At 31.1% G+C, this 27277-nt stretch overlaps 1 protein-coding gene and 2 pseudogenes across 10 annotated transcripts; all 3 read left to right on the forward strand.

The window, feature by feature from the left end:
- Positions 1-1318: 1318 nt before the first annotated feature.
- On the forward strand, positions 1319-3235 carry LOC107017331 (annotated as a pseudogene).
- Positions 3236-5398: 2163 nt separating this feature from the next.
- LOC107016458 lies at positions 5399-8144 on the forward strand (annotated as a pseudogene).
- A 9539-nt stretch (positions 8145-17683) lies between these two features.
- Positions 17684-24539, forward strand: LOC107017714 (probable galacturonosyltransferase 4). Of its 10 annotated transcripts, none has more exons than XM_027916239.1 (12): positions 17684-17833; positions 18084-18144; positions 18713-18796; positions 19039-19211; positions 19308-19342; positions 19443-19484; positions 19584-19710; positions 19842-20077; positions 21779-22050; positions 22216-22573; positions 22797-23369; positions 23880-24539. In XM_027916239.1, exons 4-12 carry the CDS (start codon positions 19100-19102, stop codon positions 24165-24167), a joined length of 2043 nt encoding a protein of 680 aa, XP_027772040.1. In that variant the 5' UTR covers positions 17684-17833; positions 18084-18144; positions 18713-18796; positions 19039-19099; the 3' UTR covers positions 24168-24539. The 10 variants fall into 10 exon arrangements, with proteins under 10 accessions (XP_027772040.1, XP_027772046.1, XP_027772041.1 ...); XM_027916245.1 differs by having other exon boundaries at positions 19845-20077; XM_027916240.1 differs by having other exon boundaries at positions 18716-18796.
- The last annotated feature ends 2738 nt before the right edge of the window (positions 24540-27277 follow it).

The raw sequence follows: 27277 nt of genomic DNA on the forward strand, positions 1-27277 counted from the left end.
GAACTAAAACTACTAGAGATTAACTACAAATCAACCAACAAGATTTCACAACGTTTCATCAAGAATTCCATGTTCATCATTCACTAATTCAAACTTAAGTGAACTGAAAAAATTTGGGTGTGGGTGAAAGGACCCATCACCGAACGATCTCACATACCTTTTTAGGGATCACCCCCGACGAAATCCACAAGTTATTCTTGACGAACTCGACGATCTGGGCTCCCTTTTTCCTTTCTTCTTCTCTTGCGTTCTTTCTCCAAAATCATAACCTTTCTCCAAAAGTATAAAACATACTAAGTTCAGTTTAGACCCTTAATAATAATAACCAAAATAATTTAATTAATTGGGTAAGAAAAACACGGAATTACCCTTTAAATTTTCGGATTGGACAATTCCTTAATCCAACAGCCCAACTTCCAAAGGGCATAACTGACTCATACAAGCTCGAAATTTCACAAACTTGGTGGAGTTGGAAAGATATTTTCAAGGGCTTTCCTACCATATAAAGAACTGATCCTAACTCCTCTTGAGCTAGAAGTTATGGCCGTTTGAAAATAAAACTCACTTTTTCAACTTAGTCAATTTTCCAGATTTTTCTTATTCTCACAAAAAATAAATAATTCCAGATTTTAACTTTTTTTCTAGTCGTTTCTAGTTGCGAGATGTTACAATAGATATCAATGAATGAATTTCTGTAAAGATTTTATCATGCTTATGCAATTGACACTTTGAGCTCAACATGTTTCCGTTATAATTTATTCTCTTGTATAAGTTATATTGAGAATGATGATGACATGTTTTGTTTTAGGTGAAGATATTCTAAGCATTATTGTGGACCCATTATGCATTTGAAAAGTTTTGTTGGGCAATAGGCTAATATTGTAGTGCATGAAAGGGACTATGTCAAAATAAGTTGTATACAACCGTCATGACTCATATTGGTTGATTTACTTAATAACAATGAATGATGTTGGATTTAACATTGTGCACATGACGATTTACATGCATATTAAACCGTTAAATTAAAGGTTGTGCGCCAAGTGGGAGAATGTAAATTTCTATGGCCCATTAATTATATTTTGGTTTAATAATAAATATAAGTTAAATATTAAATATATGTGAAGAAGTGGGAAAGTGGGAAAGTTACTTACATGTGTGGAAAAGTGGGAAAGTGGGAAGTTATTTAGTAACTTCCAACTACCCATTAAGTCTTTCACAACCCATTACCTCTTCCAACTACCCATGAAGTGGGGAGTTACTTGGTAGTTTTAAAACTACCCATTATCTCCACTACTCACCATGATGGAAGGTGGGAATGATATGAAAAACACTCTTATTTATAGGGTCTTCTCTCTTCCATAAAGTTATAGTCTTATCCATCAAAGTTATTTATAAAGTATAAGACAAGAGAGAGAAACAAATTCTGAAGAACCAAAAGAAAAGACTTCCGCTCAATCAAGTCAAGAGTTATAATGGCTGGTTCGGGTATGTATTCTTGACTGAAATTATCATAGTAATAGATATATGTGAAAATCATATAGTTCTACGATCCTGAATAATTGATAGGATTTCTGAATGTTTAGATTTTTTATGTTTCACAATCATTAAAATCCCTAACACTTTTTCCTTGTCCGATAAAAGTTATGTAGGAATAAGTTATGTCTCTTAAGGCATAAGTTTTATTGGAAGACTTGTTATGGTACGCAAGTATAAAATACTTATTTTTATTTCAGCTGGCTTTTTTGTTACTTGAACATGTTTGATCTCCCAAATTTGTAACAATTTGATCATTTCAATAGGGTCCTGCTGAGGAGGATATCGAAGTGGTTGGTTTTGATAAGCCTGCAAAAGATGTGATAAAGCGATTTTGTGAAGGATCTTGATGTTATACCTATTGTAGGAATGCCAGGACTTGGAAAGACCACACTGTCAAGAAAAATTTACCATGATTCTTACCTTGATTTTCATTTTTACAAGAGAATGTGGGTTTATATTGGGACATCGAAGAAACCAAAGGATATTGTTGTTGAGATTGTAAAAGAAGTCGCGCCAAGCAATAGTGAAGAACTAATTAAAGACAAGGATGAGGACCCATTAGCTCATATAATACGTGGTTTTCTTGTTCAAAGAGGTAAATATCTCATTGTCTTGGATGACGTGTGGGACTCACAAGTTGTAGATTTTGTCGAGAAAGCTTTCTCAAACAACAAATCCTAGCCCCGAGGGGACAGAATCATGTTGACAACTCGCCAACAACGTGTAGCTGAAGCTGTCAGCGCTCGTCCTCACAATCTGGAAAATTTGTCAAAAGGGGATAGTTGTAAGTTGTTGGAACAAAGATTTTTTGGCAAAACAAGGGAGTGTCCTATTAAGTTAAGAGGATATGGAAATGAGATTGTAGATAAATGTTGTGGCGTACCACTTGCTATAGTGGTGATTGCAGGAGCTTTGAGAGGTTGTCTGCGCGAAAGTGAATGGAAACTAGTAAAGAATAATGTGGGGAAGCACCTTATAAACAAAGATGACAGTAAAAGCTGCTTGAAATTTGTTAATGTGGGGAAGCACCTTATCTCCAATTTCTGGTTTTCTCTTTCTTCTTCACTCACAAGCAGATTTGTTTGCACATTATGGAACAACGAACATAACTCTCAGGAAGGAACTTCGACTGGAAATCAAGCTCCAATTCACGTTTCTGCAGATCTGACCAGTGTGTTTTATGTTCATCCATCTGAAAATGCCGGATCCACGAGTGTTCAGGTTCTGTTCGATGGATCTGGATATCGCTCATCCTTCGTGGATTATCTATAAAATATAATACAGGTTTCATCAATGGCTAGATTCAGATACCTTTCCTCAGTGGGAAAGGTGCGATGACATGGTGACATCTGGCTATTCAATGATCTCAGAGACAACCTGCAGTACGTAGACTATGCGAAAGAAATTCAGATTTTATGTGTTCCGCCCATTTGACACCTCTGAACAGTCAAAGTGATGCATATGCCTTCGAGTTGAAGGGGACGTTTATTATGCTCAAAAATGACCAAAGAATGAGGAGTTATAGTATTAGGACCGCTGCTTTGTAATTTTGTATTTTGCAATTAACTTTCTCACAAAAATAAAAATGTATTTGTAATTTTCTTGATAGGGGTGTAGCTACATGCTCTTTACGGTGTCCAATTCTTCGTCTAAATACAAATAAAATAATACATAAATAACTTATTTTGCACACCTTTAACACAGCAACATGTTTTAGCCTACTTGTTTAAGGAGCTTTGAAAGAGTCGATCCTTTAAGTGTTTGTGAGTTCAAATCTTGCTAACAACAACTTTAAGCCTCTTTTTCTTTCAAATTTTTTCATGAATATTGCAGTACTTATTTTCAAAAATTTCATGTATATTATGTAGTTAATTTTTAAAATTTTCTTGTGCACCTTTCATCGTTTTCCTCTTTTTTTCCATTTGTTTTAGTTCATTCGGATGTTTGGCATGCTCCCGTTGTTATACTAAATTCTCTAGGATTTATTTGATGTGTGAAAAATCTGAATCCTTCGGGAAATTCAAAGAGTTTCATACATGGTTAAAAGTATTGTTTTCACACCTCTATTTCCTATTTTCAATCTGATGGGGTGGAGAACATGTTAACCAAAATGCAAATATTATTGTCAACAAATGGGTGTTTTGGATCAAGTTTTGTGCAAATGGTTCTATTGAAAGATTTAAACCTCATTTAGTGGCTCAAGGTTTTTATGATTATAATTTTTTCCTTTCACTTTAAAATTATTATAGATATCGAGATTATTATATTTAAATTACAAAGGGCCAAGTAAGATAAGTTGTAGGAAACTTCAGCATATTAAAATACAAAAATATTGTGAATTTGATATATAGACTTGTCTCTCATTTTAAGAGTCAACTATTGCAAATATTGCTTCATTTTCAATTTTTCAACACAAGGAAAGAAAGAAGAAGCATCTACCATCTGCGAGGTGAATCGAATCCTTACTAACAAGGTGAAAGTTCGTTCTCGTAAGTTCTTTAGCTATCAGGAGCTTGTTTGATATCACATTAGATTTGAAGTTGAAGTTTTGTTTGAACATTTAATTTGATTTTTTTAAAATTACATTTCTTTGAATAAGCACGAAAACCCTCCGAATTGTAAAAATTATCAAATTTTGTAATGTCAAAATTTTTCCCTTTTCATATATGTGTTCTATACACAATCAACGTTTAAAAGTTTGAATCTCGAAATTTTTTTATCAAAGCAGGCCATCATCAAGATAACATATTTTTAAAAAATTTTACAAAACTAGTATATACATAATTCTTAGTAACGTTTTAGATAATATTTTATTCAAAAAAATTTGATAACAAAAAAGACAAAAATCTGACTGAGTAAATAGACATAAAACGTTATTGCCAGTAACGTTTTATAATTCATTGCTCTAAAGCACGTTTTACAGCTAAAACGTGACTCACAGTAACGTTTCTTTGAAATGGTTGAAAATTGAAATTCAATTTTGTACATATCTCATTCATTATTCAAATTTCCACTATTGAAATGGATAGATATATTTTGTACATGCCTTCAATTGAAAATATATATGATTTCTCTTTTCTTTTGCTTTTATATATAGACGATACCTTTTTAAACAAAAAAAAAACGTGAGGAAGACTTTAAACTAATTGGAGCTTGTCTTGTATCATTTCAATTTCAAAATTTGTGAATATAAAAGATCTTCTTCTAGCCAAGGTAACCATCCCTTCCAAATATTAGACCAATCGGTTTCTTATGATTATTAAATATTAGACTATCAATAAAGAAGTTATTGAATTAATATTGATGCAATAAGTAAGCAAGACAACTATTAAAAATAGGAATTAATTGATATCGTAGAAAATTCATCGTGTTAACTGCAAAACGTGTCTAGAGTAACAAAATATAAAACGTTACTGATAGTAACGTTTTATGTCTGTTTACTCTGTCAGATTTTGGTCTTTTAGTTATTGAATTTTTTTGAATAAAATTTTACCTAAAACGTTACTGAGAACTACATTTATACTAGTTTTATAAAATTTCAAAAGAAATGTATTATTTTGATAAATTAATTTTAATAATGACTTACTTTGGTCAAAAATTCCTAAGATAAGTGATGTGTTATTGTGATTGAGAAACTTGTTCAGTTGGATGTGTTCATTAATATTCATTGTGCCATACTCTTATTACAAACTTAAACTTGAATTGTACATATCAGTAAAGAGGACGATTCCCATATTCAAATCACCATTCAGCAGTAATACATATTACATGTTGATGTGACAATCTAACAAATATATCTGAAATGTGATATATATAATTTCAATTGCTAATATTTATGAAACTTGTGTGTATATAGGTAGAGATGGCGGCTACTTACGCTGCACTAACTTCTGTGTTGGGAACCATAGACAAGCTTTTACGGTCTAACTTATTAGTTGGCGTAGAAGAGGTTCATGATCAACAATTGGAGTCACTCGACAAGATGTTTGGCACTCTGCAAGTGTCTCTAATTGGCAAATGTGATGGCGGAGAACCAATTGTTAGCAAGGATTTGCAATAAGAATCAAAGATGTTGCACTTGATGCAGAAGATGAGGTTGAATCACTAATGAAACAACTTATAATTGATGATAAATGTTGTCGTGTGAAGCTTGATAAGGTGTCTCAACAGGTTATACAAGTAACTCATTCTGTTAGTGAAGAGTTGATCATCAACAATATTAATTGTCCAGAAAAAGCTGATGAAAATAGTGACGTTTCTCCACGATTAGATGATTCAATCCGTGAGAACGTTATGGAAGGATACAATGAAGAAAGAGAAAATATGGTTAAAAGACTTACCAAAGGATCAAAAAAGCTGCAAGTGGTTTCTGTTGTGGGGATGGCGGGCATAGGTAAGACAACTTTTACCAAAACTATATTATTCCATGACTGGAAGGAGGATTTTCCTATTCGTGGTTGGATTACTGTGTCTAAAAACTATGATTTAAGAAAATTGCTCCTACTCCTCCTTCATGATGTTATTAAAATGGGAGACGAGAATAATAATAAAATGAATATCGTACTACTAGCTGGTCACGTAAAGCAAGGTTTGCAGGGACGAAGGTATTTGATTGTTGTGGATGACATATGGAGCAATCAAGACTGGGATAGCATTTCACATTGGTTTCCAGATTGTGGTAACAGAAGTCGAATTTTGTTGACTTCTCGAGACAACAAGGTTGGTGAGTATGCTGCTAAAGATGGTTTGGTACTACTGATGCGTCCTCTGACACAAGATGAAAGTAGGAATCTGTTTTATCATAGGGCATTTGGGAAAAATTACACTATTCGAGGGGTCAGATATTGGTGAATTCGAAAAGGTTGGAGAAAAAGTTATAACAAATTGCAAAGGATTACCGCTAATGATTACTGCGGTTGCTGGTATACTCTCTAGCAAGAGTAAACTGGATGAGTGGATGAAAGTAGCTCAAAGTGTAAGCTCATTAGTAAATGATGATGCTTACAAACAATGCTTAAAAGTTGTTGCTTTGAGCTAAAACAATCTTCCTTCTCTTATGAAAGCTTGTTTTTTGCATTCGGAGTTTTCCCAAAAGCCCATGTCATTCCTGTGAACAAGTTGATTAGATTATGGATTGCAGAAGGACTCGTAAACCCAAATGGAGTTGAGGAATTCGAACAAGCAGCTTATCGTGTTTTACATGATCTTATTGGGAAAAGTGTAGTTATTGTTGACAAGCTATGTTTGGATGAGAAAATTAAGACTTGTAGGATTCATGATCTTTTTCATGATTTTTGCTTGAAGGAAGGTGAAAGCGAGAATATTTTGTGCGTTGTTGGTTCAGATTCCACCATTATTACCAAATTCCGTCAAGGTTGTAGGTGGATGTCAGTTCAATCAAAAATTGATTATGTTACTCCTATTGAAATACCCTCTCTTTACATATATGTTACTCATTTTAACAAAGAAGCTTTTTATTTCAAACTACTAAGAGTATTGGACTTGGAGGTACGTAGCTTCATAACACTCGGTGAAATTATTGGAGAGCTTGTATGTTTAAGGTATTTGTTTGTCATTGTTCATGACGAATTTGTGGATCTCCCAATTACCAATCTTTGGAATCTACACACACTCATTTTAGTTAATGCATATTATTTTCCACAAGTTATAACTTTTCCAAAAGAGATCTGGCAAATGTCACAATTAAGGCATCTTTATGCAAGTACCATTTCTCTATCTTCTCCTCGAGATCATAAGGTTCTCGTAAACTTACAGAGTATTTCTGGTTTGAGTCCTTGGTGTTGTACAAAGGAAATATTTGAAGAGATTAAGAAAGTGAAAAAATTGGCCTTTCGCGGAATGAAGGAGGAATATCCTACAGATCTTAAATGGATAGATAATCTTATATATTTGCAAGATCTCGAGTCACTAAGTATTGCAATTAGGCAAATGCTGTATACTACGGATAAAACCGGGTTTTTCAGTCTTACAAGTCCAGATTCTTTTCCACAAAAACTCAAGAAGTTGAAACTTAGCTACACATGTTTACCGTGGGAATACATGTCCGTGATCAGCAAGTTGCCTGAACTTGAGGTGCTCCAACCGAAGAGGGATTCCTTCCTTGGCAACGAGTGGAAAGTAACAGACCAGATTGGGTTCCAAAAGTTGAGGTTGTTGCTCCTAGATGATCTCAACCTTAGAAAATGGACAACCACCGCCGCCTCTCATGATCATTTCCCCAGCCTTGAGCGCGTAATTATCACAGATTGCAAATTATTAGAAGAGATTCCTCAAGGATTTTGTGATAGTAAGAAACTGGAGCTGATTGAGTTACACAAATGTGATCCTTCCTTGGTGGCTTTTGCTGAGAAGATCCAGGTTCAACACGAGGATTTGGGGAGGAACAAACTTAAAGTTACTGCCTTCGATACAGGTAAATATATTTATCTGTCAACATTCAGTAGTTAGTGTTGCAAACTGAATGCTCTATATAATACTGTTTTTTATTAGTTGTCATTTTTTCCTTTTCATTACTATGATTGATGAGTCGAGGTTTGTTCAGAAACAACCTCTCTACTTCCACAACGTCTGCATATACTCTCTACTGAGTTTCGTCATTTCATTTTACAAAGACGTTGGACGAAGAGTGGAATCGAATCCACGAGAGTGAGATGTCCAACTAGTACCAAGCTACAGCTAATCAATCATACAAGGAGTTGTCTTCCCTCCGTGTATCATGTAGTGGAGTTTGCTGAAATATAATACTTGTTTTGATTTTTAGTTATACAAGTTGTTGTTTCGATATGGTTGGTACCTATTGGATCGTATTGTGGTGTTTGCTTAACTAAAATATTTGTTTTTTGATTTTTACTTAAATAACTTGTTGTTACCTCTTGTGTTGTATTATGGTATTCATTTAAATATAATATTTGTTTGAGAAAATGATCAAAATAGTCCTTAATGTATGGACTTAGATTGATTTGGTCCCTCATATATGTAGCTAATGGAAAACGTCCTTATCAATTTAGTCTTTCACCCTAAAACCCTAACTACACAAAAAAATTCTGTCAAATAAAAAAAGATATGCAACTCACCTGACATACAAAAATTTTAAACAAAACCTCTGTTTTCTTGGCTCAATTCCAAAGAATGAAAACTCCGGCCTTTTCAACAACAAAAAACCCTTTTTCTTGTAAAATCAATTGATACAAGTTTTTTCCATTGTTGAACCATGTTAATCAAAAGAAACTCTAAGGAATTGAGCCCCTGTTATGGTAAGAATTCATTTTGCTTCTAGTCGAGCCAATCCAAGGGCCAGCGCCTATTTGATATTCAAAATTTATTGGGTTGTTAGTACTATTTTTCCAATCGTTTTATATAAGATTCGTTTTTTTCTTTTTGGTGATATGAAAATCTACTTTTTTTATTTTTATTATTGGCTTTTTTTGGTTGTGTATTCAAGAATATTTAGATGTTATGGTGTACAAAGTATACATGTTTAGTAACACCTAGAATGTGCTCTTAATCGGCTAAAATATGTAATTTTTTAACTGCAGATTTTGTGTTCGACGAGTCATTTTTTAGTATCAAAATTTATCATAAAGGATTGATAAAACATCAACCAGCCAAACAGTATGTTGGTGATATCATTGATTACTTTGATTATGTTGATTTGAAGAATCTCAATCTTACTTACTTAAAGAAGATGATCGAATTATGTGGTTATATTTATGATTCAATAGTATTTTGGCATAAATGTGAGAAGCTTGGTAACAAATGGAGATTAGTCTCTACGGAGGTTGAAGCGCATAACATAAAAAAAAGTTTATAAGTTCACGATAATCTCAAACTTTTTTTTTAAAAAAAAAAAGGTCGTTTATTGAAGTTTTATTAGCATAATCCCAAAGGGGGTGTTTTATTAGCAAAAAGATTATTTCTACAAAACAAAATGTTTCAATGCTAAGTTGATATTCTCCAAATATTAACGGACGCATCTTGAGTTTCGATTGCATCAAATTCTTCCGAATTTAGTATTTTTTATTCAATGTGAAACATAGAACTTATACACAAATTTCAAAAATGGTAACAACAAAATATATAGGATTTGAATACATAATTCAAAAAGTACAGTTAATTTAATATTAAAAATCTTAAAAGTCAAATCTATCGGATTTGAATCCATAGGAATGTCAAAAAAAATATATTAGTTTTAAAATTGAATAGTGGGAATGTTAAAAATTAAAGTTATCAAGTTTAAATCTTAAATCAACCCTTATCATAATGCATGTGTTCCGTCTGCATGAAAGGTCAGATCTTGAGGGTCAATTATGTAATTTTATGTGAATATAATAGCCTTTACATAGATATGTATCCAAAATCTAATTAAATATCTATAAATATTTGAATCGTGAACAAATTTCTAGTCTAGAATTAACAAGAAATTGATATAGAAATTCATAAACTTCAAATTCTTGGTCCGACTCTATCGAAGCAACGAAGGAGACAAATGACTAACTGTAAATTTATACAAATTATGATGCATGCACATTCATGAATCAAGGGTCACAACGGGTGTGATTTTGATCATACCATATCGAATTAGACTTTTTTATTTAACTCGCATTCTAAAAATTAGCTCAAGCTTTATCTAAGGAGCCCAAATTTTATTTATTCGCCGATATGGGATATTTTAACTTATATCCATGGACAATGGACAGAAAGAATTACAGCGTTAGCTTATTTTTAGAAATACTTATTTCTTTTAATTTAATTATCATATTTTCATATTTAAAGATTAATGATTCTTTTAGCTTCTCTTTTTCCTTTTCTTTTTTTAAACACTCTCTATAAATTTAAGATTTTTTTTGGAATAAAATTCAAATATTTTTATACTATCGACTATGAGTATTACTTAAATAAATTGGTTTGAGTACTACTTAAATAAATTGGAATACATATTAAGGTATATGGATCAAAGTCTATTTTCAATTAATTTTTGTATTATTGATAAGATGAACTAAGAAGAGAATAAAAAAAAACTAAGAAAGAGAAAAGTTGAAGCAATTGAAGCATCTATTCAAAAACTTTTTCATGTTAGAAAGAAGACTTAATAAATTATGATTAATGTTTTTTTTTAATGAATCAATTAATCTAGATTTTAAAAAGAAAAAAAAAAGTAAAAAGTTACCATTGACTGCAAAAAATCTACTCATCTTTGGCAATCAAGAAGAATCCTAAATAAACTCATATAATTAATTTAGAGTTCAAGTTATCATATAATACTTTTTTTATTATTATATCAATATTAATAATAAGTAATATATTTTAAAAAATAAATATTTCTAAAAATGAGCTGATGGTGTAATTTTTTTGTCCACTATTAGTGCATATAAATTAATCTGATTCATCACGAACCCGTTAAATTAAAAAAAAATAAAAAAAAAAGGAGAAAGAGGAAGAAGAAGAGAATCCAAACAAAATTTCAAATAAAAGACAGAAAAAAAATTGCATGCATTTTTGGCCTTTGCAAATGTGGCATAAATTACGGTTTCAAATTTCAACTGTTTTAACTTTCTGTTTCCTTTTTTTTTTTTAAATAATAATAAAATTAAATTAAATTAAATTAAATCCTCTCAAAATATGTATGGACCTGTTAATATAGCAATTTATTAAGCAAAGAAGTTTTTTTAAAAATTATTAGTCACGAGAAAATGTCAGATAACAAATTTAAACTTTTTTTCTTGCGTATTTTATGGAGTTTCAGATCCATAGTTTTTTTTTTTAATTAAAAAGCGTGACTTCTTCATCATCATCACTTACTATTAAAAAAAACTTTCTCTCAGTTTCCATTTTTAGGTATAAAATCTTTAAAATTTTATTCGAGTATCTGAATTTGCATTTTGATATAAAAAAAATGGAGAATAACAGAAAGAGGGGGAGAGAAACGTTGAATACGATTTACAAGAAGAAGAAACACCAAGTCATGATGATGAGGATGATGAATGAGGATGATAATTTTGATCAAATTAGGTATAAATGGGATAACGCTAAGGATTTTATGCGAACAGAGGAATTTCATCAAGACGATGAGTCAGGTACAAGTATAGGTCCAAATGCAGAAACAGGGGTTTTTGATTTTCCATGGATTAAAGGAAACAGAGACGTAAACTTCAAAGAAGAAATTGAGGAATGTTTGGATAGTACATTTTCAACCACCACCTCCTACAATTGTTACGATGATGAAATTCACATCGACACTATTACTATTACTACTACTCCATCGATTTTCAGTGATAGCACCATGTTCGATCAAAAGAAGTTGCTATTAGGATTGGATATTGATCTCGATTTCAACCTCAATCCCGATCTAATTGATCGATTTTTCACTGATACCGCACAATCGTCCTGTGACAATGATCACGTGAATAAAATTGAAGATCAACAATTGAAAATTGAAGTAAACGACGATACAAAACTTGTCGAACCCAAGGATAGAAGTTAATTAATTGGAGATAGCAAAAGTTAGCGACGAGTCTATTACCGTTGGAACAAATTACTTCGACTTGAGTTGGATTAGAAGCATGAAATATATATACATTTTCCCCGATAGCTAGCCGTCAAGCACCATGAAATGATGTACAACAAAACCCAACAAGTTCTTCTTCGATCTTGAATTTAAATTATGAAACCTTTGAAAAAAATGTAATATAATGATTAGATCCTTAATCGAAGGTTTTCGTTACATAAAAAGTGTACAAATTTGAGTTATTCAATCGAAATCTCATAAGAGAAGAAAGCTTTTAACGTGGGTCGGCGTATAGCCCGCTCCCTTCTATCTATGACGCATCGGATCAACTGAAAGAAATTCTTAGTAAGGAGAGAGATTCTCCACACAACTTTTTGGGTTTTAATATATTATTACTATAATAATATTCTTAATAATAAAAATTCATTCATTATTCTATGTGACTATTTATTTAGTGATAGAGTTTAAAAAGGAGTAAGTTATATGTAAAAATTACTGAAACTATCCTTTTAAATAATTGATTAGGAATATTTTACCTATCTTTTATTTTAAATTTGTGATAGAAAAGGTCTTAATAAAATAATAGTGATAATTAAAAAGAAAAACTATCGTATTTGGTCTTGTCAATTGTTCTTAATGAAATTCCATTGCCAAACAAGCAGACTGCATGATTCAAATTATTCGATAAAAATGTTCAAATTTATTTCTTTTTAACTTTTAATTATAATTAAGATAGATGAAAGTAGTATTGAGATCTAAAGTAAAAATAAGACTCGTCTCCGATGATATGGGCGATCTTAGTTTAAAAAATAATTCAAGTGAACAGGTAAAATTAGTTTAATTTATATTGATTGAGGTGAGTAGTGACGGCTCAAGCTAATTAGTGACTGAAATTTAAAAATAAACTAGAGGTCTAATTTTTAATTTATTTTTTTTTTATATCTGAGATTCAAAATTAATTCGTTCAAAAAAAACTTCAAATTCTTTTTATGATCTTAAACTAAACATTAATTTCAAACAAAATAGATTCGTGTATAAGAATTATTTTTGAGAAAATGAATTAATATAGACTTGAATAATAGACCTTATAAAAATCACCCTTATATTATTTTATATTACTTTAATAAAAATATCTCAGAAAAATATTTCACAATATTTTTATTTATTTTAAAAACTACTCCATATATTTTTATTATTATTATTAATTATATTAGATATTGAATAGTTACAGTAAAATCTGATTAATCTAAACATACTATATAAATTCTTTCATGAAAAATACTTTCTATCAATCAAAAAATAATTATACTGAAAATTTAAAATTGAAATTTCTGATTAATGAAATAACGACATTATTCACTCCAATACAATCTTATATATTTTCTATCTTTTATAATACTAAATGAAGAAATGACCAAATGCACCAACAAAGAAGGTTTTCATTTTTGTTTTCTCAAAGTACTCTTTCTTTATTATCTATTTATATAAATGAATTTATTTAATTAGATATTTTAAAAAATAATAATATCCTTTGAAATCATCTACATTTTTGGTTGATGATCTATTTGGAGTATTAAATAGATTAAATTATTTGTGTAATATCTTTATTTTTTAACAAAATTTATTTTTATATGCTCACTAAAAAACTTATTTCAACTAAATTTTGGACTTTTCTATCATTAACCTTACCATAATAATCATTTATTAATTAATTTGTCTTTTTTCACCCAATAATAGTAAGAATTTAAGATTTAAGTACAAAGTTTAATATTTAAGATTCTTAGCATTATATTTAATAGAATTGAAGTTGCGACAATAACTACAATAATGACGTAGATGGTGGAATTTAATTAGTATGATTTGAGGAAAAATAGAGTATACAAGCTAATTAGTAGCTTATAGCAAAAAAATAATTAGAAGGCCTAATTTTAATTATCTTTTTATATCTGAGATCTAAAGTTATTTTTTTAAATAAACTATATATATACAAATAATTTTTAATCTCGTGAGGTTAAAGATATCATGTGGAAGTTAAATTTAAAAATTGATTCAAAATAGAAACATTCTTTAATGTTTCGAAACAAACTAAAAAGAAAAGACAAACATATTTAAAAAATATAATATTTGTTTTTGTTTAATAAGGCTTATACTAATTTTATATCATTAAAAAGATTAGGCGTTTGAATTTGGAGGCCTACGACGTATGTCTTTTTTTAAAGCCATTGAGCCGTCCATAGAGGTGAATCTAGGATTTCAAGAAGACGGGTGCACCATTATAAGACACAATTTTGTCCCTCTAAGAAAAAAAGGCAACTACTTTAGGCTTTCAAATTTGAGGGGCCTCATATATTTTAGCAATAATAGATATGGATTTTTTCATAAGAAAAATATTAAATACGATTTTCAAAAAATATTATAGTAATAAAAAAAGTTATGAGAAGAAATTTAATATACCTAACTATGTCGCAAAAAAGATTAAATGCATTGATTATATGAATTATTTATTAAAAATAAATTATAAAAAAAGCCAATTATAAAAAATATATCAATTTAATTTTGTCTAAGACAATTTGTACATTTGAACCGCCGCTGACCCTTGACGTAAGATTAGATCTAAATATTATAATTGATTTTGCTAAAAGAATGGAAAAGAAGGAAGAAAAGAATGTGGATTTTTTCAGCTAAGAAGTTCAAAAACTACTTTATTTTTAATTTATGTGAAATAAAATGTTTGCAATGGAACCTACTTTTAGCTTCTTTTATTTTTTAAAAAAATAAAAAAGAAGTAAAAAAGCAGTGTTGCATTTTAATTGCTTTTTAAAACGTCAAAAACAAACATCCTTAGTGATTTTAATTATTATATTTTACGAATTATACAGTTAACATATTAAATTTTTATCTCGATCATGGATTTTGGTGACTATTTTTTATTACATCTAAATTCACCCCTAATTGTCCTTAGTGGTAGAAATAGTTGAGAATCCTTCGCTCTTAATTAGAAATTTTAAATTTAAATTTTAAAAATCAATATAAGAAATGTTGGGAGCATAATCTTTATAATAAGCTTTCTTCTATATGAATACCAAAACATTATATTTTTTTAACTTAATTTCAAATAGCAATCAAGTAAATTTGATCAATTTTTATTTGATATTATCGTGAATGTCTCCTCTTCATTAAGCATCTAGTGTATTTGTCTGTACTTCGTACTATTCTAAAAGAATATAGGATATGAATTAATACTAATTAATATTACGTATAATTTTATTTTAAAAACACCGTAATTATGATGGAATGTCTTCTCATGATTTTTTACATGATAAATAAATATGTTTTTGACTAAATAAATATGTGTGAGACATTAAGGCCGTATATGGAATGATTTATTGAAATTAATGTATAATATTAAGTTAAATATGAAATCGAAGAATAAAATAAAGAAGAAGACAAAAAAAATCTATTCAATTTTGATGAAGCTAATCTAAGAAATAATCTGATTTTATTTTGTACAAATAATCTAATATGATTTTAAGATGTAAAGAAAAAATTAGAATATTGAAATGTGAATCAATTTTAATTACCGGTTAACATGTGGAGGGAAAAAATAAGCATATTAATAAAATTATGTAATGATTAGTGAATTTAGATATTATTATTTTTTCTTATTTTATTATGGATATGACTCAAAATTTTTATTTAAGAATTCGAAAAATGAAAATATAAGTTTGTAAATAAGTCAACAAAACACTATTTCAATAAAGTAGTATATAATTCGGTCCCACCCTCACAAAAAAAAATACATAAATTCAATAATGAAATATAAATCATGGTGTGGATGTTTAATCATATTTAAAAAATAAAAATTAAATAAAATTTGAAGTTAAAATTATATTTGGTTATATTTCATAAAGAATATTAAAAATTTGAATGTACACACTTCAATACTATCCAATCGAAAAATAAAACACATTAATTTTTATTACATTAATTAAAATAATTAAGATCTCAATTTTCACGCGCACGAAGCAAATGCTTTGCTAGCCCTCCCTTTGAGCGGTCTCTAATTGAACTTTTTGAGTTTCAAATTTCTAAATTTAGTTATAAAATACTAAAAATTGTGGAGGTGAACATAGTTATAATATGGTAATCAAAAATTTCTTAGCATTTATAGTTTCTAACTAATTTATGGAAAGACATTTAAGAGTATACTTAGTTATATATACTTCTCTTTATGAAAAAATAACTAGGCATTAATGCTAAACTGATTTATAGAAAATAATTAGACATTAATTTCAAATAAGTTAGATTAGGCTACAAGAATTAATTTTTGAGAAAATGAATTGATATAGGCTTTAATAACATATCCTATAAAAACCACCCCTACATTCTTTCAAATTACTTTGATAAAAACATCTCATAAAAATATAAAATTACTTATATTTATTTAAAAAACGACTCTTATTTATTTTACTTTTTGTTATTTAATATTCAATATTAGATATGTGTATTATAATTTGATTAATCTGAATTCATATTATGTAAATCTCATTCATGAAAAACACTTTTAATTAAAAAAATCATATTACAAATTTAAAACTGAAACTTCTGATTGTAAAAATATAATTTATTCGCTTTTACTATTATTTGATAGTATTTACTATTTGTTTTATAATAATAAATGAAAAAAGGACCAAATGCATCAACAAAGACAACGGTGTAATAAATATAATTTTGTGGGGTTAGTGACAACTTGGCATCTCATATTCATCCACACAAATCACTAATTTATTTCCTATAAAAAATATTTTATTTTCATTTTTGTTTCTTAGAATAGTATTATTTTCTTTATTATCAATTTATTTATACAAATTTATTTAATTAGATATATATAAAAATTTAATAAAGAAAAAAATGTGTTTTATAATCATCCATATTTTTAGTTGATGATTTATTTGGAGTATTACATAAATTATATTATTTGTGTCATATTTTTATACAAAATAATTATTTTATGTTCCATTAATAAACTTACTTCAACCAAATTTGACTTTCCTGTTATTAAACTTACCAAAATAATTGATGAATGGATTAAATTATTTTGTTCCTTTTCACCCAATAATAGTAAGAATTAATATCAAAATCATAGAGTTCAATATTTAAGATTCTTAGCATTATATTCATTATAATTGAAGTTACAATAACTACATATGAATTTTATTAATATGATTTGAAAAGAGTAGAGTGTATATAAATATTACTATCATTATATTGAGGCAGAAAAATTATTTTTAAAAGATCAGTGTAGCAAATCCAAGCACAAAAAGTAAGAATATAGTGTAAAAAACATTGCAATTAACAAAAGAAGCAATGAAATTCGACAAGAAAAGAAAAAACAATAATATAATGCGAATTGCGATAGTCAACCGGTTATAATAGATATCAAAAGCAAAAACTATAATTATAAAATAACGACAAACATCAACAAATCTAAAATCTCGTGGAGAAAGCAAGATAAATCCATTCAATGTCATAACATTTAATTGTTATAAGATTATTAAAATTTTATTAATATTAAAAATATCATAATAAATATTTTTGTATTTTTATTATTAAAGAAATTTTAATAATAAAAATAATGATTTTCAATTTCTCATTTGTATTCGGATCGCATTTGCTCTTACCGACACCCTTATCTTTCTCTTCCTTGTATCTCTCTCTTTCTTTTGCATTCACCATAGCCAAATTCTTGCTTTTTTCAAGGCTGATTTTATGGTATGTTCAATCTCGTTTTCTCTTTTACTTGAACCCATTTTCTGTATTCTTTTTCTTGCCTGAAAAATCATCATTTGGGTTCACTTACAGTGGTGTAGTATAGAGTTAGAACCCATACATTTTACAGTTTTTTTTTTTAAAGGAAATTGAATTTTTCCTTCGTTTTCTCAAGTGGGTGTTGTTCAGTTTCTTGTATTTTTAAGGATAGGTTCAATTGAGTATTGATTTGGTATTGATATTTGTGTTGAAGGAGATCTGAGTTTTGCTGCTAATAAGCTGAGAAAGAAGGAAGTTTGATAGTCATTGTTCTGGTATGTTTACTTCGATCATTTTTTGTGTTTGGGGTTTTTGTTTTTGTTGTTCTTAGTTGCAAATTCGCCATCTGGGTTCAGTTTCAGTGGAGGAGTATAGTACAATAACTGAGACATTCTACAGCAATTTTGAGATTTGTTAAGGAAATTGAGTTTTTCTTTCGTTTTGCCAAGTGGGTCTTCTTCAGTTTCTTGTATTTTTACGGTTAGGTTCAATTGTATTGATAGTTGTGCTGAAGGAGATCTGAATTTTACTTCTAATAAGCTGAGATAAGGAAGGAATTTGCTACTGACTGTTCTGGGATGTTCAGTTCCTCTTCTGTTTACTTCGACCATTTTTGTGTGTGGGGTTTCTAGTTTTGTTGTTTTTAATTGCAAAATCACCATTTGGGTTCAGTTACAGTGGTTTTGTGTAGTATTATAAACAATACATTCTACAGCATTGTATAGATTTGTTGAGGAAATTGAGTTTTTCCTTCGTTTTCATAAGTGGGTGTTGTTCAGTTTCTTGTATTTTTACGGTTAGGTTCAATTGAGTATTGATTTGGTATTTGTATTTGTGCTGAAGGAGATCTGAGTTTTGCTTCTAATAAGCTGAGATAAGGAAGGAATTTGCTACCGACTGTTCTTCCTTTTTGAGGCTGAGTTCATGATATGTTCACTTCTCTTCTCTTTACTTCTTCCATCTCTTATTATTCTTTACTGCAAAATCATCAATTTGGGTTCACTTTCAGTGGTGTAGTGCAGTACTTCAATCAGTACATTGTATAGTAATTCATAGATTTATTAGCGGAATTGAGTTTTTCCTTCATTCCCCTAGCGGGTGTTCAATCTTTTTTAGGTTTTTCATTTGTTCAGTTGAGTACTGATTTGGTATTGACATTTGTGCTGAAGGTGATCTGAGGTTTTGCTGTTAATAAGCTGAGATAAGGAAGGAATTAAAGGGGGTTTAGTGATGAAGATGAAACTGAGGAAGCCGGTTTTGTTCTTGTTGCTAGTGACTGTTTTTGCCCCTATAGTCCTTTACACTGACACTCTTGGGACTTATTTTACTTCTCCTTCTTCATGTAAGTTCCTTAATTTATTCTCTGTAATTCTTAAAATGGGAATAGCCCATCAAGGATAATTTTTGATGTATTGGCATTCTATGATTATTTCTGCAGCAAGGACTGAGTTCATTGAAGATCTGTCCACCTTTGTAAGTCGGATTTGTGTTTTATCCACTTCATTGTTTAGTATGTGTTTGTTAAAGCATGAATATGTAATATTTTATTTACAATTCTGATTCCATGATGCAGACTTTTGGTGGTGACGTCCGACCTCTAAATGTGCTCCCTCAGGTATCAATCATAATTCTAGTCTGAGGATTTGTGTTTCCTCTTAGATTGAGCAACATTTGGTCACTGTGCTTAACTTTCCATGTCTACAAATACTAATAGGAGTCATCCACATCTCTCAAAGAACCACGGGGCGATGTATATTCAGAAATTTCAAGCCAAACCCTTTCTAATGCCTCAGACACTTTAGGCAGCGAGGATGCTCGGAAAACAAGACAACTAACTGAAGGTTTTTGTTCATTTATGTCTGTCTATATTTCGAACTTAGAGGTCTGGAATGGATGAAAACAACTTGATCAAGTTTCATGTTGCTTCTATAGTTTTTGAACTGTCTATCTCTAACATGTCATCTTTATTCAGCAGAATCATTGAAGCATCAAACTGCCACTGGAAGCAGCAATGATGGAGTAGAAGTGGCTATGAATGGAAATCACATAAGTCAGGTTACCGATAACTTGCACGAACCACAACAAACAGACAAAACTTCACCGAAACTTGTGTCAGCGGGGAAAGACGAAAGCATAGCAATGGAAACCAACTCAAAGAAAAAGACGAGTCCAACAGATCCTAACCAGACCTTGGATTCCACTAAAACTGTAACTACCTTGCATATTCTCTGCTTTTGCATGACTCATCTAAATTTCCAGTCTGCAGCTATTTGAATGTTTTATGGTGTTTGTTGTTCGTTGTCTCAAACTGTTTAGTTATCCCACATCAATTGAGGGATGTGGATTTGGTCTTTATATGTTCTTTGGTAATTTCTCACCTCATGAGCTAGTATTTGGAGTTAGGCCCAAGGTCCATTTCTTTACGTGGTATGAGTTTCAGACTCATCCCACTTTTTATTTACCTGATTATGGGGCGTCATATATGTTGTCCATGCTCTAGTTGACAAGCCTGGACGTGCAGGGGGTATTAAGTTGTTCCACATCTGTTGTAGTTGTCGATGTGAATTTTGTCTCCTTATAGCTTTTGGGGTTGAATTAGGCCTGATCCTCATTTCCTTGCACAAAAATTCATGCGTTAACATTGTGATATTGTAATCGTTTTCTTTACTGTCTTAATCTGAGGATCGATCTATAAGGTGCACACTGGCCCTTTTCTTGGGTGGCCATAGAATATTTTTTTGTTCTTGGTCTTTCACATGTCAACTTTTGGGCTCATAAATGCTTCAGTATCATGGGATTTTCTGTGTATCTTCTTTGCTTCTTCAGTACTATGTGAAATGCTGGGAGGATATAAAGATGATTTTCTCATCATCGTGGATTTACACCCGTGACCTATCTTGAAAATTTGCACATGAACCCTGGATGTCATTGAGTTAAAGGATAGTATATAGAATGGGGTTCTGTGGTGCATGTTATTTGCAATAATATTATGTTAATTGGCGGAACTAGTAATGGAACCAAAAGTTGGAATTCTAGAGAAGCACGATAGGGCATAACACTCTTAGGATTAGTAGAATTATGACTAAATGCATGTCCAAATTTTGCAAGTTTATACTCCATTAGACGAATGACAGTGAAATTAGACGGGAATTTTGTGCTTAGATATTGATAGATTAAGATGCAACACATTGAATTAAAATTGGATAGTCTGTATAAAAGAAGTAAAATAAGATGGCTAAAATAGGGGAATCCTCGTGGAGTGTTATGCGCCAAAAAACTTCTTACGTAAGTGAAAAACAAGTTGTATCAAACACTTGCGGGAGCAACAATATTGTATAGGAGTGAAGTTGGGCTGTTAAAGACCATTATATCTATCTTTTCCAACATATGCACAAGATGAATGGCATAAAAATGCATGTTAAGATGGATTAGAAGTTGTTGTTATTATACTTGCATTAAGTTTGGTGGTTGTCGCGGTGTTGTCAAAGGCGAAAAGCACTGAATTTGTGCTAAGGCTTTTAGTACAAAGCACAATTGAAGTATGAGCTTTTATAAGGGAAGGCTCAATGAGAGATGCTTTTATTCTGGTTAGAAAATCATATGTCCATATGGGATAAGTATGAGATTTGGATTATCAGTAATTTGCCAGACAGATTATTTAGTGGTGGAATACAATGGAGTTAAATAGAGAAGATTAGATGCACGGATTCATATAGCTGATCCTACTAATTTAATTTGTGATTGTGTGACAATGGGTAATCTGCTATATTTTGGAAAAGAATTGTATGGTTGTGCCGTTGTGTGGACTGCATATATTGGTTGATCTGCAATAATTATCTAGGAAACCAGAGATAAAAAATTGACCCTTCTACATGAATTGAACTTGCTTATGTTTGAATCGGTTTCTAGGAAACAAGACATGATCAACACACTGTTCAAACCAGTGGTAAAGTTGTATCTGGAGAGACAGCAAGGGGCAAAGATGAAGAGCGGAATGCGCAAATTGTCCCCCCTGATGCCCGTGTTCGCCAGCTCAAGGATCAGCTCATTAGGGCGAAGGTCTACCTTTCACTCTCGGCAACACGAAGCAATCCCCACTTCATTAGAGAACTCCGCTTGCGGATAAAGGAATCGCTGCGAGCACTTGGTGAGGCCACTAAGGATTCTGATCTGTCTAGAAGGTTAGTCTTATTTTTTAACAATTAGGTTCATCTTATTCCTGTCAAAGTGGCTTTGGAATGGTCCTGAGTCCTACCTTCCCCAGTGATTTTGCCATTTCATTGCATAGTGTCTACTAGCCTGATCCATTTGATTTATCTACCAATACATATGATTTCTTTTTATAGTGCCAATGAGAAGTTGAAGGCAATGGAGCAAACATTGGCCAAAGGGAAGCAAATTCAAGATGATTGTGCTACTATTGTAAAGAAGCTTCGTGCCATGCTTCACTCAGCAGAAGAGCAGCTCCGTGTCCACAAGAAGCAAACATTGTATTTAACACACTTAACTGCTAAGACACTTCCAAAGGGTCTTCATTGTCTTCCTTTACGCCTTTCAACAGAGTATTTCAAGTTAAATTCTTCCCAACAGCATTTTCCACATCAAGAGAATTTAGAAAATCCCAAGCTATACCACTATGCACTCTTCTCAGACAACATATTAGCCGCTGCTGTCGTCGTAAACTCAACTGTTTCCCATGCAAAGGTAAACGAGCTATTGTCAGAAACTCATCTTGTATATTGAGGTTGCATCTGGCTCAGAAATTCACTTTATCCTTTCCAACTCTTTTCCTATATGATTACATAGAAACATGTCCATCTGCATGTTTAAGTTTATAATATCTCAACCTTTATGTCTCTTCAGGGACATCCAATAACTTTGGAATATCTCAATCTTCATTTATAACTTTTTCTGTATATGGTGGCAGGATCCATCAAAGCACGTTTTCCATATAGTGACTGACAGGCTTAATTTTGCTGCAATGAGAATGTGGTTTTTGGCTAATCAACCAAAGTATGCTACAGTAGATGTTCAATGTGTTGAGGAATTCACCTGGCTAAATTCAAGTTATAGTCCAGTTCTGAAGCAATTGAATTCTCAGTCCATGATAGATTATTACTTCAGATCTCGTGCTGATTCTGATCCAAATGTGAAGTTTAGGAATCCAAAATACCTTTCAATCATGAATCATTTACGCTTTTACTTGCCGGAGATCTTCCCAAAGCTGGATAAGGTTCTCTTCTTGGATGATGATATTGTTGTGCAAAAGGATCTTGGCGGCCTTTGGTCACTTGATCTTAAGGGTAAGGTGATTGGTGTGGTTGAGACCTGTGGAGAAAGCTTTCATCGGTTTGACCGCTACCTCAACTTCTCAAATCCTCTGATCTCTGAAAATTTTGATCCTCGTGCTTGTGGTTGGGCATTTGGAATGAACATCATTGATCTAAATGAGTGGAGGCGGCAAAACATCACAGAGGTGTACCACTCATGGCAAAATCGGGTATGAAATGAATTCTTTTCACTTATTTATTTCAGGATTAGCATGTTCATTTAGCCATAATTTCACATGCTTTGCTTGGTCATGAAAGCCTGGAGGCTGGAGCAATATGGTCAATATTTCGTTAAGTATCATATCAGTTCCTCCCTTGGGGCGATTTCTCTTTTTTCCATTTAAAGGTCACTTTCACATTCAAGTTTTGTCCACACCCCAACCAAATCCCTGCCATGTCCTTTTTTTTTTTTGGATCAAGTAAAAGATTTCATTAATAGTAACAAGGCCAACTTGGCCGTATACAAGAACCGCCATATGTCTTGTCCTGCCCTGTTGCTCCAATGTTCCTCCAGTTAAACTCAACAATTGTATTGTAGCCTTTGTAAGTTTTCTGGATGACTATGGCTTGTCATGTCGATCTCGTTCTGTTACTAAAAATGTCAACATATACACTATACACCATCGATTTTCATGCATCATAAAGTTGTTCAAATAAGTCATGAAATTTTATCTGCACAGAATCATGAAAGACAACTTTGGAAGTTGGGGACCCTACCACCTGGTTTGATAACCTTTTGGAAGCGCACATATGCCCTTGACCGATCATGGCATGTCCTTGGACTTGGCTACAATCCAAATGTTAGCCAGAAGGACATCCAACGAGCAGCAGTCATACACTACAATGGAAACTTGAAACCATGGCTTGAAATAAGCATACCCAAGTTCCGGGACTACTGGTCAAAATTTGTTGACTATGATCAGACATTTTTGCGAGAGTGTAATATCAACAAATTGGGTGGTTCATGAAGTGTTCTCTGCACATATTTCTCCTAATTCCTGAAATACAGCGAGCAAGCATTTGTTTAGTTTACAGGTCCGTTCTTCCTGAATAAGTGTATGATTTTTGTTCTTGTTCTCTAAATCAGGGAGTTATTCAGGTATATATACATATATGTTGAGTGGAGTATTAGAGTGAACATTCTGTATTACCTTTATTCTTGACATCCATTATTGGATGACAGCATGAGTCCAGATTTATTGTAAATGATTAACCATAGCTATCCCTTTGAATTTTACTGCTGTTCTTTTTTGGATTGTTGTATATCAATGGCTGCTACTCTCGAGGGTGACCATGGATCTTCCATTACTCAGTTTATTACACTAATGTCTTCAGTGATGGTTCTTTTTGAATTCAAGTAAAAAGCATTGCAAGTGTGTTGTTTTCATATTACTTGCTTTATAGATAACTTAGCATGCATACATCATGCTTGGTACTATTGTAACAACCCTCATGAAATGCCATCCCTTAATTTCTAATGTCATGCTTTGGCTGTACTAATTTTACTTTTACTTTGATTCTTGTGATTATGGACCGCTCGTGGCAACTACGTGATTGTTGATACGTAGATATCTGATTGTACTTACTGAGTGCCTTCTATATTTGCATTTTGAAATTAGCAAGTACAGTTTAGATGTATATATTCATGTGCCTTAGTTATTTCCCCAACTGAACCGAGTTATTGCACTTGCTGCGTGCACTAACCAAGAGGGGCTATGGTAGGTATAGACTAATAAAGTGTGCGGAGAAGGGGAATGAGAAGTCACCTTGCTAGATGATCTATGTCGTATCCAGAGATGCAGCATTCAGGATACATTGAAAGTGCAGTATACACTGGTCTAGTTTAGTTTTATATATCTGTTACTATATTTCGTAATAATGGCAATGGGGTATGCAATGTGGCAAAAGGATCGAAATTTGTAGTTGCTGTTTGATTTTTGTTACTTGTAGTCAAAGGCGTATATAAGATTTAAACTTTATGAGTTCAATCTTTATGGTTCTGAACTCGTTTAAGCTGTCAATTGGATATCACATTCTCAGTTTTATTCCTTGTTTTTATTTCCAGAAAGTCATTTTCAGCTTGAAATGTACTTATATTCTTCTGTTTTTTCAATGTAGGAATGTCACATTTCTCATTAATCTGACTACTAATTAGATCTAACCCTCCCAATTATCATATGCTTGTGATTTAAAGAGTTGAAACAACCTCTCTGCCTCACGAAGGTAGGGGGTAAGGTTTGTGTGCGTCTTACCCTATTTGTTGGATTAACTACCCTCTCTCTCTTCCAAAATGCAAGATTTATGGTTGTGTTTGGTGTGGAGGAAAATATTTTTGAGTTTTTCATGCTCGCTTGGTCGAGATTTTTTTTGAACAGGAAAATAAGTTACTTAACAATGAGGAAAATGACTTTCATAGTAATAATGATAAAAACAAAAGTTTCAAAAGTAACATTCTACACTATTTGTGTTCTTTTTATCTTCCGACATACTTCATTTTCACCCTCACTTTCGTACCATTCACTTCTACCTCCTTATCCCGTTTCTCATAATATTTGTCTAGATAATTATATGCATATGTTGTTAGAATAATTGTTTTTGGTTATGTACCAAACCTCATTCCCGCCCCATTAATATACATGTATTAAGATAATTGTTTTTACTTATATACCGAATGTTAAAAAAAAAAAAAAGTAAGATATTCACTTTTTTAAATATTTCCATTCATACTGAACACATCCAATGTTACAAAACTTATCATACTTTTAAGTTTAAAAGTAACTATTGAATATCACTATAAATTTTTTTTTATCATTTAAAATTAGAGAAAGATCTATGTGTTTGCAACAAATTTTAAACATATGGAAAATAAACAAACTATACAAATAAAATATAAAGAAACATAATTTTATTGATTAAGATAACGGGTATAATTCTGTTGATCCCTTGATTCTACTCTCCAAGATTTATCCATAATTCGAGGGCCGTTAGTGGCGTATTTCTCGAACTATGATGATTCAGATTTGACCTCTCTATATGAATCATGCATCAATTTGTGGAGTATTCGAGATCTTGATCTCTATGTGGATTTTTCGAGATGCCTTTTAAGGGATTTAGTACCCTTTACATAGACATAAACTAGGGTTTAGGGTTGAGTAGCATACAAGAATCCTAATCTGAATTAAACACAATTTATAGAATCCCAACTCGAATTGAACGCATCTTTTAGAGTTCTACAAAATTTCAATGTCTACACTATGAAAGATCCATTATAAGTTGTCATGACTAATTATTTATAAAAATACACACAGATAATTTGCATATATATATATATATATATATATATATTAATTTGGTCAAGGAAAATAATTATTTAATGTACTTGGCTCTAAATTAAAGGAAATTTTTCCTTGATTAATTTTGCAACAATAATTAAAACTCCTTTTTTTGTTTGTAATAGAATCTTTTGCATGCACAACTTCCATTAGGATTTAAGAACAATGGGCATATTAACGGTCCTATTCTATTTTAACATTTGTTTGCTAATCATAAAATACAATAGTTTTTATATATTTCTTTAAATTTGTGTAGAAGTAATTTACAAAATCATGCATTTTTATTTTTTAATTTATAGTAAAAAAAGATGCAATCGATAATGATTATAGTAGAGTGATAAATATCTTTTCAATTTTTTTTTGGTTAGAAAGTTTGACCAGAATGATATTTTTCTATGTTGTTTTACTTTTTGAAATATTTTTATCCTTTTAACCAAAAAAAAAAATCAGTTTATTTTAAAATTAAAAAAATATTACAATTATTTTAATTTTCTAACTATTTAGCACTTTTTTTATTTTATTTTTAAATATAAGCCTCGTTTCTGATCTCAAATTATATTGTTATCTTTGTTATCGAGTGTTTTATCCTAATGTAAAATTATTAGATGTGAATATTTTCTTCCAAGAAAGTCAATAGTCAATACACCAAACACTTTTTTCAAGAAATTTGTTTCAATTATTAACAAAGTTACATCTTTGAATGAAATAATGCCAAACTCCCAATAGTCCAAATTTATATATATATA

The sequence above is a fragment of the Solanum pennellii genome, chromosome 4 (assembly GCF_001406875.1).
Source record: "Solanum pennellii chromosome 4, SPENNV200".
Classification (NCBI taxonomy): Eukaryota; Viridiplantae; Streptophyta; class Magnoliopsida; order Solanales; family Solanaceae; genus Solanum; species Solanum pennellii.

Excerpts from the sequence above, each read along its gene's own strand:
- LOC107017714 (XM_027916239.1), top strand. The coding sequence starts at position 19,100 with ATGAAGATGAAACTGAGGAAGCCGGTTTTGTTCTTGTTGCTAGTGACT. Across the intron at positions 20,078-21,778 it reads CCTTGGATTCCACTAAAACT|GAAACAAGACATGATCAACA; the intron begins GTAACTACCTTG and ends ATCGGTTTCTAG. Across the intron at positions 22,051-22,215 it reads GATTCTGATCTGTCTAGAAG|TGCCAATGAGAAGTTGAAGG; the intron begins GTTAGTCTTATT and ends TTCTTTTTATAG.